The sequence below is a fragment of the Gavialis gangeticus genome, unplaced genomic scaffold (genome assembly GCF_001723915.1).
Source record: "Gavialis gangeticus isolate Ggan-Ray unplaced genomic scaffold, GavGan_comp1, whole genome shotgun sequence".
Taxonomy (NCBI): Eukaryota; Metazoa; Chordata; order Crocodylia; family Gavialidae; genus Gavialis; species Gavialis gangeticus.
Window position 1 is genome coordinate 609686 of NW_017729032.1, and position 11175 is coordinate 620860.

Here is an 11175-nt window from a genome sequence, read left to right on the forward strand (position 1 = left end):
TGGGCACAAGTTGATGGAGAGGAGGTATAGATTGGACATCCGCAAGAACTACTTCACAGTTAGGGCGGCTAGGAGCTGGAACCAACTTCCAAGGGAAGTGGTGCTGGCCCCTACCCTGGGGGTCTTTAAGAAGAGGCTGGATGCCTACCTGGCTGGACTCATTTGAGTCCCGTTTCTCTTTTTGGGGTTTCTTTGTTGTTCTCCCGCCCTGGCGGGGGGTCGGGCTAGAAGATCTACTAGGTCCCTTCCGACCCTTAATCTATGAATCTATGACTTGTTTTTGGGTGTTTTTTTTCCCCTAAGGTTGCTGGTTTTTAGGTTTGTATAGCATTTGGGGGCAGTACTGAGCTGCTTGTGCCTTTCTAGAATCAAAATGTAAATCCTTGTATTGACTCTTTAGTTGTTAGAAACCTGTGGGTCCTCAGTACCTCATAACCTGACTTCCCCATGCTTATTTTGGATTACATAGGTATTTGCCCTGTGAACCGTCACTCCATAGATTTCATCCTATCCAAGAATGGCACTGGCAACGCAGTGATCATTGTGGTGGGGGGAGCAGCAGAGTCCCTGAACTGCACGCCCGGGAAGAACTTGGTGACTCTGAAAAATCGGAAAGGATTTGTAAAGCTGGCTCTTCAGCATGGGTAAGAAGTGGGCTCAGGTCGGTGCCTCTGTCAGCCTTTTGCATCCAGCACCCACTTTCCATGTTCTTTCAGTCTTTCAGTTCACTCCTTGCTGATATAATGGAGCCTTCCCGCTGTCTGCATCGGAGAAATTTCAGGCACGGGAGTGTCCTTGCTGGTGCTTTGGCAGAGGCATGTGACATGATTTGCAGTGGAAGCAACCCATCCCAGAGCAGAAATCCTTTTGTTAGTCCCCCTTCCCTCCTAGCTTGTGTGGCACAGGCCGTGGCTGCTCTACCACCTGCACCAAAGGAGGAAGCCTCTGCATTTCCAGAGCTTTGACTCATTCTTCACCCAGGGCCAGTTTCACAGTGTTGTCCTGTCCTGAAATATGAACCAGCAAGCAGCTGAAGTGCTGGCTTCCCTTCCCCCTCCTTATGCAAGGGATTTACAGAGTTCACATCCCTGTGTGCTGCTTTTTTCTCTGCTTGTATACATTAAAGCATACTGGTTCTCTTACTGTATGTTATAGTAGCGCCAAATGGTCCTAGCTGAGATCAGAGCCCCTTGGGCTAGAGGCACTTCATAAATGTGAGCAGTCCCTTCTCTAAAGACATTGCAACTTGAAGTGACCAATAGATGCACAAGAAAATGGGGGTAAATGCCCCAGCCTTATCAAGTCTGGTAGGAACAGTTCGTCTTGTGCTTCTAAATTGGAAACCAGAAGGGCAAGGGACTAACTTAGGGTAACACTGAGTTTGTGGCAGAGCAGGCATCCAACCCAGATCTCCTGAGGTGTCTGATGTCTTGACCAACACTATAGGACCCACTGTAGCAGGTAGGATCTGGCTGACCACAGCAGCTGCCAGCCATAGCAGGAGCTCGTTGGTATGCTTCAGGTCAAAAGTTCCAGTAAATACAGCCTGCAAAACGCTGTCGGAGACGCTGCCTACACTCTCCATTTTTATTTTATTTTATTTTTTTTTTTTTCTTAGTTGGCCGCATGTCTGCATGGAGCTGGGACCCTGACCTCTATCCAGTTCTAACACCCCTTTGCCTTCCCTCCTTCTAGGGCAGATCTAGTTCCTGTGTACTCATTTGGTGAGAATGAGGTATACAAGCAGGTGATCTTCGAGGAGGGCTGCTGGGGCAGATGGGTCCAGAAGAAGTTTCAGAAGTACATTGGCTTTGCTCCGTGCATCTTTCATGGCCGTGGCCTCTTCTCTTCCAACACCTGGGGCTTGATCCCTTACCCTAACCCCATCACTACAGTTGGTGAGTCCTGCTGTTAGCCCTCACAGTGCTGAGCTGTTGCATTTCTAGGTGGAGGAGGCCAATTCAGTTACCTGCACTGGGGTTTGGAGCAGGGTTGAGAACCCTTCTTTCCAAGACGGACTGAGCCCCTTGCTTGTTCACTCTGATTTGTCCAGCTAGAGGCTTTTATTCTGGGTGGCTTTCTAGGTAAATGTGACGTGGACCCAAGCCCCTTAATCTCATCCTAAAGTAGCAAAGCCCTTCAGGAGGGAGAAACAACCAGCATCTTTCCAGGAGTCACTTTAGGGTAGATGCTGGGTGACTAATGCACTTAGTCTGCTCCTAATTAGACCTACCAGGAACCAAGGCTCTTGCTGAAAGATGCATAGAATCTAAGTAATCATGCAATTCCCCAAGCACTGCTTCAAGTCTAGAGCCCTCGGACTGCTCTGCTTCCTCTCTCCACATGGAGCCTATCTAGTATCCCACTTAGCAGTGTATGGCAGTGGCTCTTCTTGGGAACACCTGGTGAATCAGCAGCCAATTCTAGCATGCACAAGGCTTGTTTGATTTGGTGTGGCCCATTCATGAACAGTGTGCACTAGTCAGACCTGCCAGCTTGGTTCGGCATGTGTCAAGTCCCAGGAAGCACCAAGCTCTGACTCTCGGCCCTGTAAAACACAGCATCACTCCTGCTCCTTGCTGGGGACATGGTTGGGAGCAACCACTGGCCTGTAATGGCAGCAAATTTATAACCTCTTGTCTTGGTGCCAGGGGTGCCATGTGCTACAGGGTAGCTTTGTGCAAGTACGGTGTAGGTGCTGCATGCTTTGCTGCAAGAAGGGGATTCTGTGGTGTGGTTATTCTGCCATGGTAACTTCATTTCTGATCCAGTGCCTATTGAAGTCAGTGGAGGAAGAGCCTCTTGCTGGGGTAGATGATTTGGATGCGAGCTGCATCTACGTTGTTGTAGCTGCAGCACTGAATGAGAGTAATTCAGCTACAGTATGCACAAACTCCACCTTATTCTTATTTACAGAGAATAAAACTCTGCTGCTGTGTTTGTTGTTGTTTTTTTCTTTTGGGGTGGACTAAACTCTAACTCTCCTTGTATTTTCACCCTCCTTCAGTTGGGGAGGCGATCACCATCCCGAAAACAGCTCATCCCACCCAGAGGGAAGTCGACCTTTATCACAGCATGTACGTGAGCTCGCTGATTAAGCTCTTTGACAAGTACAAGGCTAAGTTTGGCCTGCCAGAGACAGAGGTCTTGGAAGTCAACTGAAAGGGTGACATTTGATTTGACTTGGTGGGTGCTCCCTCTTGGAACTGGCCCCACAGACATTTTCTCCAGGACTCCAGATGTCTGTTCGATAAATCTGAAAGTGCGCGTGGGTGCAGATGGCAGTGTTGGTTTTAAAGGAAAGCAACTGTTTAATCTCCAGATAGATGGTTTTTAAAATAAACCTTGCTTCAGATGCATCCCTTAATACAGTACTCTTGCTATCAAAAAAACAAAACAAAAAACCCTCTCTCCTGTTTCCCATGTCCCCAGAAGTTGGGATGGGGTGAGGGGGTGGGAAATGTGCTGGCCTCATGTATACTGTTCTCATACTCTTGACAGCCAGTGATAGCATGGGGAGTACTGAGTCTACATCACCCCAGCAGTGGCACAGATTCTGCTGGGATGGTAGGGCCCATTTTGCAGCCAAAAAAATTAAGCACTTGCCTGATTTTTAGATCATGGCCTTAACTAGATCAGGTCCATTGCACAATAACAGCCCTCTTTAGTTGGAGCACAAAGGCATTTTGAGTTTAGAAATGCCCCCTCTGGAAGCACAAATAATGCAATTTGGTTGGGATCTCGTGTAGTTTCTGCTGCACATGGGGTTGGAAACCAAAGAACTTGTCTCTCAAACCTTGCTATTTCCCTACATGGTGTTGGATATTTAACTGCCCCAAAATACCTCCCTGTCCCTCTGTGAGCGTCTGACTCGTGATGGTATTTGAATGTGTGGTGGTGAAGGAGGTTTGGGAAGCTTGCAATGAGCCCACAATACTTTAAATTCCAGAAGTATTGGGAGGTGTAATTTTCAAGTGAATGCAACGAGCTGTGGCAACCACTGAGACTTCTGCGTAGGAGTAAACCCAAGGAGGCTTGTTCGTGCACGTAAAATTGTGCACGTTCCCAGGATCCAGGTTGATATGTGATGTTGGGAATAATTTCTCCTGTTTTTTAAAGCTGACTTTTTAGATGTATTGATTCTAATCTTCAATCCAGTGGATGCAAGAGTCGCCTTTCTGCACAGGACCAACACTGACTGGTTTTTAAATGTTTCTGTAAATGTTTACATGGATGTTGATGCTTGTAGTGAGACTTGTTGTTCAAAGTATTGATGTGTTTGGAGCATTGCACTACTGCATGTATAACCTGCCTTCAGCAGTTCCTCAGTGAGTGTGTTGAAGCTCTGCAATTGTGCCTTTGCCTCGGGTGAGAGGCCGAGGCTTCTTATTCCTGGAATTTTGCGTCGTAAGACCAAACAAAGTGTTTGATCCTTCGGTGGGGTCTTGTAACTGCACCCGCCCATTTTGTACAAAATTTATAAAAAAAAAAAAAAATAAAATGAGCAAAAACGTGTGTATGTGTTCCTGTATCCTTCCCCTGTACAGGGTTCAGCCAGGCAACTCTATTCCCCGCAAGGTGCCTCTTGTAAATAAAAGCAAAAATTACATCTTCTACTCAAGTGGTGCTCCAGTGCTTTTTGAGGCTTTTCCTTTAATGGGGCACCCTAATTTTGTGAACTTGCAATCAAAGGAGACTTAAAACTGAGTGAGAACATCAACATGGGGGTTCCATACATTGCTGTAAATTGATTTAATGGCTGGAGTGAACTTGCATAAAGTCTCTTGGGGGTCCCTGCCAGGTCAATCCCTGGGCATGTGTATTAAGGTAGTAACACCTAGCAAATTAGGGAGATTCTTTATCATTTGAGCTATAATAAGTTGGGGGAATAGTGTCTAGACACCAAGGCTTCCTGCCTGGTGTGAGAACTGACAAAATACAAGAAGCTTGTACTGCAAGCATTTCATCCCTGCCAATAGGGTTAGGTATTGGAACCAATCTACTGCAGCGTGGGTCCTGAACCACTTTTTTTTTTTTAGGCTCAGATGATGAGCCTCAGGGTTCAGAGATGATGAGCCTCGGAACAGTAGCTGGTCCCTTACTTGCTGCTGGTGAACAATTTTGGAAAGCTAGCATCCGAGTGAATTGCCCCGTTGTGTATCCAGCAAAGAGCAGAGCAGGGCTTAGAGTTACTCGGTTCCTGGCTTCTGGTTCCAAGCATGAGGCTAAAGCGTTCCTGTAAATACTTTTTGTTCAGGATCCACTTTGTTAATTGGCTCCAACCAGGGTGGGAATGGCATCTTTGAGATGATAAATTCAGGGCAGGAGAATGTCCTAGGAATGCCAGAATGACCAAAATCCACCCCTTCAAAGGGCTGGTGGAAATGGGGGAGGCAAGTGGTAAGGACAGTGCTTCCCTATGAGCATGGCATTGTCCAAGCCACTGCTCTGAAGCAACTCCCCTCTCGAGACTGGACAAATCATCCCTCAGAAGTGATTCACTGCTAGGATTTCTCCTGTAGTGTTTTTCAGTTTCCAAGCGTTGGCACTGGACTAAACAGGAGGCTCATATTTAAAAACCAACATTTCTTTTTTGGTTTGTTTTTTTTTCTTCCCCCTATGCCTGGTTTGGTGCTGGATCATAAACTCCTGAGTGAGGAGTGCCAGTGGGACAGAAAGGTAGTTGGCTGCCCAATCTGAGTCTTGCCCCTCTCTTCTCTGATCCCAGAAGGTAGCCTGTGGGCTCTCCTGGCAAACATGGACTAAGGCAGTTAAGCTGAGGATGGGGCTGAAGTCCTAGCCTGCTGCTTCCATCTGCCTTGCACTGCAAGCTGTTAATCCCGATATATTTATTCACTAGTAACTTTGCCAATGAGGGATATTAGGCCTTGGGGCTCTTTTTTTTTTACCTTCCTTTTGCTGTGGGAGCAGCAACTGCAGATGGCATGAAGTGAGCACAAGCTCTCACCAGAGCTTCTAGGCTCCCCCTTGCCTCTGGGCAGCAGGTGCAAAGAAGCAGCCAGCTTGTGCTTGGGATGCTGCTTTGCTTCTAGAAGTGACTTGCACCCCCTACTTTGCCCTTGTGGAAGGGGGTTTGCATGCAGGATTTGGATCACTGATGCAAGGCTTTCCTGAGGACTGGAGCCTGGGCTCCTGCACCCTTTGCAGGCATCAAGCTCTGGGGAGTGTAGTCAAGGGCAATGCAAGAGAAGCTGTGCAGTGCTGTGTGCGCTCTTGTCGGCCTCCCTTGCACAGTACAGTAGGAAGGGGAAATGTGAGTAGAATTGGAAGGGACCACAGACTTGCCTCCTTTGGTGCCACTCTATCTTTTGACCCCATGAACCAGGTGAGTAGCAAGGGGCCAGTCTGTGTGCCAGGATTGGGCCCTGCATGGCCTCAGCTGTCTTGTGCGCTGGGATCGGGCCCTGGAGCCCCATGCACTGGAAATAGGCCCTGATTTAGCATGCAGGGCCAAGTCCTGTGGGGCTTGATGTGGGTGGGGGGCTGAACATCCCCAGTCTAGTCTAATCCCCTGCACATGTGCAGCAGTAGATATTCCTAAAAATCCCAGAAGGGGAGTTGAGACTGGCCAAAGCCTCAGACTAATATCCCTGGTTCAGACAGTCAGTCCAACGTTCCTAACTGAGCATCTCCAGTAAGAGCCACTATTATAAAAGTGAGGGGCTTCACTAGCATGAGGGGGCTTGGGGTCTATTCCCAGCTCTACCCTGACTGAATTGATCACCGCAGGCAAATCATTTCACCTGCTCCTGCCCCAGGCTATATTTAAGCTTTTCAAATCAGTGACTGTTCTCTAATATGTGCATGTACTGCCCTGCGCACTCAGGGGCCCTTGTCTCCATTGGGCCTGGAGGCACCGCCATTAGGCAGAAAACAATAAACTATTGCTCTGCTGGTTTCTGATGAGCCCCTGTGGCCTTCCATTTATCTCCCTATTGCTTTTGCTGATTCATTAAATGTCTTAAAAACATCTTGGATATTAAAGCGAAGTTTCCTTGGCACCCCTCCAGTCTCCTGGGGCCTTGTCTTCTCTCTCAGAAATAATTACAGCAAGTCCCACTATGAATTCGGCCATTCCTACTGGGATATGCTGCATCAGACCATAGCCTTTTCCTTGCTGTTCTGTATCTGACTAGCTCTGACAGTGTTCGTGCGTTGGTGTAATGAAAAAGGGTCTTTGCCTTCCTTATTCCTTAGCAGAGTCATTGCCTGTTGTCCCCTCCTGTTTCTCACGTAACTATTAATTGTCCTTGTGTTCCTTTTTGCTCGTGCTATCTATCTTGTTGCCGTAGCCCTGAACATTCATGCTTTAAAGCTTCTCTATAGAGATGTGCAACTTCTACAGTTTTTACATAGCTTGGTTGAATCTATAGCTTGTGTTCAAAGCTATCCATCCTTTGGGAGCTGCTACAAGGGTCAGTTCACTGGTTCTGTGGACAAGGCACCCGAGATGCAGGATGCCTGTGTTTGCTCTGGTCCCTGCTAGTGACTTGCTGTTGTACAAGCTGCACTGCCTCTGTCTCTGCAAAGTGTAATAATACCTATAACCCTATAATGCCTACCTCCCATTTGAGCAGAACGATTTCACTGAGGTTTTCAAAATGGTTTCAGATCCACAAAGGGAGAGAGAAATGTTTATATGATCAGAAGGACCTTTGGGATATCCTACGGGAATGTCACAATGCCCAGGGATATTGCAGTCTCGACTGCAAAGGAATTTTTCAACTGCTAAATCTTTGCAGAAGAGACAGAAGAGAATGCATGTGCTGCCCTCATGTGGTGAGTCTCTGGAGAGCAAGCATGTGCTTTAAGAAACTTGTTCATAGGAAATACCTACATCATGCTGTTGTTATATAGTATATGGCTTATGGTGTGTTATGGATTGGGACCTGTTGTGCTAGGTGCTGCACAGACAGCATAAGGCCAGCTCTCCATTGGCCAATGCTCAAAGAGTGGCCAAAGGAAATGGTACAGAGACACGCTCAAGGTTGCCCTCAAGCATGGAGGCATTGATATCAATGGCTGGGAGGAGCAAGCTGCTGACCGTTCAACATGGTACCACTTGGTTCGTCAAGACGTATGCCACTTTGAGGCCCAATGACTCAATACTGAGGTGGAATGGCGGCAGCAGAGGAAGGCAAAGGAGACCAACCCGAGGCTGCAAATCCCACTTCCCCGCTCAACAACATGCCCCCATTGCCGAAGAACGTGTGCATTCAGAATTGGGCTCCTCAGTCACCTGAGGACCCGTCAAGCCTGACGGACATCATCCTTGACTTTGAGGGGCTGCCAACGAGACAGAACAAGCCCGTAGCAAGGCTTTTGACAGTCACCCATGACAGTCTCATTAGTAAGAGAAGGAAATACAATTTAGATGAAACTGCTATAAAGTGGATTTATAACAGGTCAGATCATCATGCTTAAAGAGTAGTCATCAATAGCTCAATGTCTAATTGGAAAGAGGTATCAAGAAGTGGGATTCCCCAGGTGTCCGTCCTGGGCCCAGTATTGTCTAATATCTTCAGTAATGACTTGGAAGATGGGATTGAGTGCACTCTTAGAAATTTGTGGATGACATCAAATTGGATGGATTTGCAAACACTCTACAGGGTAGGGCAATGATCCAGAATGAACTCGATAAACTGCAGAAATCATTTGAAATTAAGCAAATGCAATTCATTAGGGACAAATGCAAAGTCTTGCATTTAAGGCAGAATAATCACGCGCATGAATACAAGCTGGGGCAGGACTGGCAAGGCTGCAGTACTACAGAAAAGGACCTGGAAGTCACAGTGGACCATAAGCTAAATATGCATGCTCTTGATGAAAGTAGCCAACAGCCTACTGGGTTATATTGCTAGGAATGTCACTTGAAAGTCAGGGGACATGATCCTTCCTCTCTATTTGGCACCAGTGAGGCCTCACCTGGAGCACTGTGTCCCGTTTTGGACACAGACAAAACTCGTGGGGTAGAAGCAATACCTTCTATTAGACCAACTAAATAGCAGCAAAAAATGTTTTTCTTTACAAGCTTTTGGGTCCAAACCAACATGGCTACAACCTATATCTTTGAAACACTTTTGGATGCTGCACTTTAAGAACCTCATGGGTAAATGAGAGAATCCAGTGGTGAGCAATAAACACGATTAGAGGTCTAAGAAGGTCTGGAAGACTAGTTAGTCTGAAGACGCGGAGACTGACAGGGATTTGATAACAGTCTTCAAGTACTTGAAGGGTTGTCATAAAGAGGATGGTGGTGGACATCTCTGTGGTAGTAACAGACAGGACAAAGAATAGCAGTCTTAAGTTACAGCGAGGGCGATGTAATGTGGACATTGAAAAATAACTTTCTCACTGTGCGTGCTTCAGCACTGGAACTGGCTGCCTAGAGAGGCATTGAAATCTCCATCCTTGGAAGATTTTAAGGAGAAAGTTAGGCAGACACGTGGCTGGGATGATTTAATCAGGCCTGATCCTGCCTGGAACTGGAGTTGAACTAGCTGATCTGACTTCCCTTCTAGCCCAATTTTTCTATGATCCTAACCAAAATATTCTCCCTACTCCGTGGATAAAAGCTTAGTCACCTTAGCACCGCCATGAGCAACAACTGAACTTTGGCCAAGAACATTCTTCTAATCTGCCCTTTAAAGCTGTCCTCGGGAAAATCCCACTCTCCCTGAGCTTCCCATGCCTTGGTTTAACTGGGCTGTGGGGATTATAAGCACACAGGAACACCTCGTCTTAGAGAGAGACCTCTGCGTGCATTTCAAGACGTAGCGGCTTGTTTTGTTTATTCAAGCCCTTATTTAAAACTAATTCTCCTAGGCCTGCAGAATGAATGCAGCTATGGGAAAGCATGTGGGCCTCAGCTCTGATTCATGCATCTGTGGCTTCAGTTCCAGTTCCAGTCTCTGAGGCTAGGGACAGACATTAAAAAAGCCAGAGCCTGAATTTGTTCAATTTTTGCAGGTTACTCTAACCTGCAAAGGTTGAACTGATTTGCAAGTACACTGACATTCACATTTAATTCTGGAAATGGCAGTACATGCCTGCAGTGGCTAAGGCTAGAAGCCAGGGGGTGCTAGAACAGCCTTCTCTTTCCTTTGCTGCAGTCCCAAGGCTGGAGGGAAGCTGAGCTGGGGGGCATGGCCAGGCTTCTGCAGGGGCTAAGTATGATTGTGGATGGGTTTAAACTCCACCCTGGCCTGTAGGGACCCCAGCCAGGCTGTGCCTTGCAGGGCAGGGGGGGAAGCAGCCCTTGCCAGGCTTGTCCCTGAGACCAGGCTCTGGCCAGGGCAGCGACTCAGGCAAAGGGGGGCAGAGGGTGGGGATTAAATTCCCCTATCTCCAGGTGGGCATGGGACCCCAGTTGGGGTCTGCCCAGCTTTCCCTCCTGCTCGGGCAGCAGGGGGCCTGGCCAGAGCCGGCCAGCATGACCCTGCTATCTGTTCAGGACTGGGGCTGTGTCTGTGGCTGGGGCTGGGGCTGAGCCGAGCCAAGCCAGCCTGTAGGTGCCACTGAGGGTGGAGGCAGAGGGGCAGCTTGGGTTGGGCCTCCAGGGCGAGACCCTTCCCAGCAGGCTGCAGCTTGGACTGGGGCTGCAGGGGCTGTGCACCAGATTGCTCCTGGCTCCCCATGCCCAAGCTGGGCAGGGCTGTCATGGAGCCCCAGCAGACTGGGAAAGGCCCCAGGGGCTGGTCTGTGGAGGTAGGACCCTTCTGAGCTGGCTGCAGCTGTGTGACATCCCAACCTGGCAGCACAGGTGGGAGCTGGCTGGGGAGTGGATTTCCTGGGCCAGCTCAGATATGCCAACAGGCCCTGAGCCTGGCAGCCACTGCCATCCCCCCTGTCCTGTGCAGGACTGGGGGCTGCAGCTGCACAACTAGCAGCGGTCTGGCCGGGGCAGGGGAGGCTGTTCTGTCTCCCTCACCTGCAGCTGCTGCGCTGTTCTGGGTGGGCAGGTAGGAAGCTTCAGCTCCACAGCTTCTGCCTAGTGCATGAAGCCCTGGCTCCAGCTCCCAGATACCTTGGAAGGTGGACTCTCCCAGACCCCTTGCTGGTTTAAGTTAAATCAGATGCCCCCAGCATCCCGGCATGCTCTCTGGACTGAGTAGGGCTCTCTGCTCCACAGCAGGGCTGGTCTCTCCCCTCTGC

The 11175-nt window shown here is 48.6% G+C and overlaps 1 protein-coding gene across 2 annotated transcripts in view; it reads left to right on the forward strand.

Annotated features, from left to right (window-relative positions):
* Positions 1-4515, forward strand: part of DGAT2 (diacylglycerol O-acyltransferase 2) — a 46136-nt gene extending 41621 nt beyond the window's left edge. For both annotated transcript variants that reach the window (XM_019525268.1, XM_019525269.1), the window contains 3 exons: positions 470-644; positions 1696-1898; positions 3008-4515. In XM_019525268.1, coding sequence (XP_019380813.1) covers positions 470-644; positions 1696-1898; positions 3008-3162 — 533 coding nt within the window. In that variant the 3' untranslated portion in view covers positions 3163-4515. The remainder of the gene's footprint in view (positions 1-469; positions 645-1695; positions 1899-3007) is intronic.
* The last annotated feature ends 6660 nt before the right edge of the window (positions 4516-11175 follow it).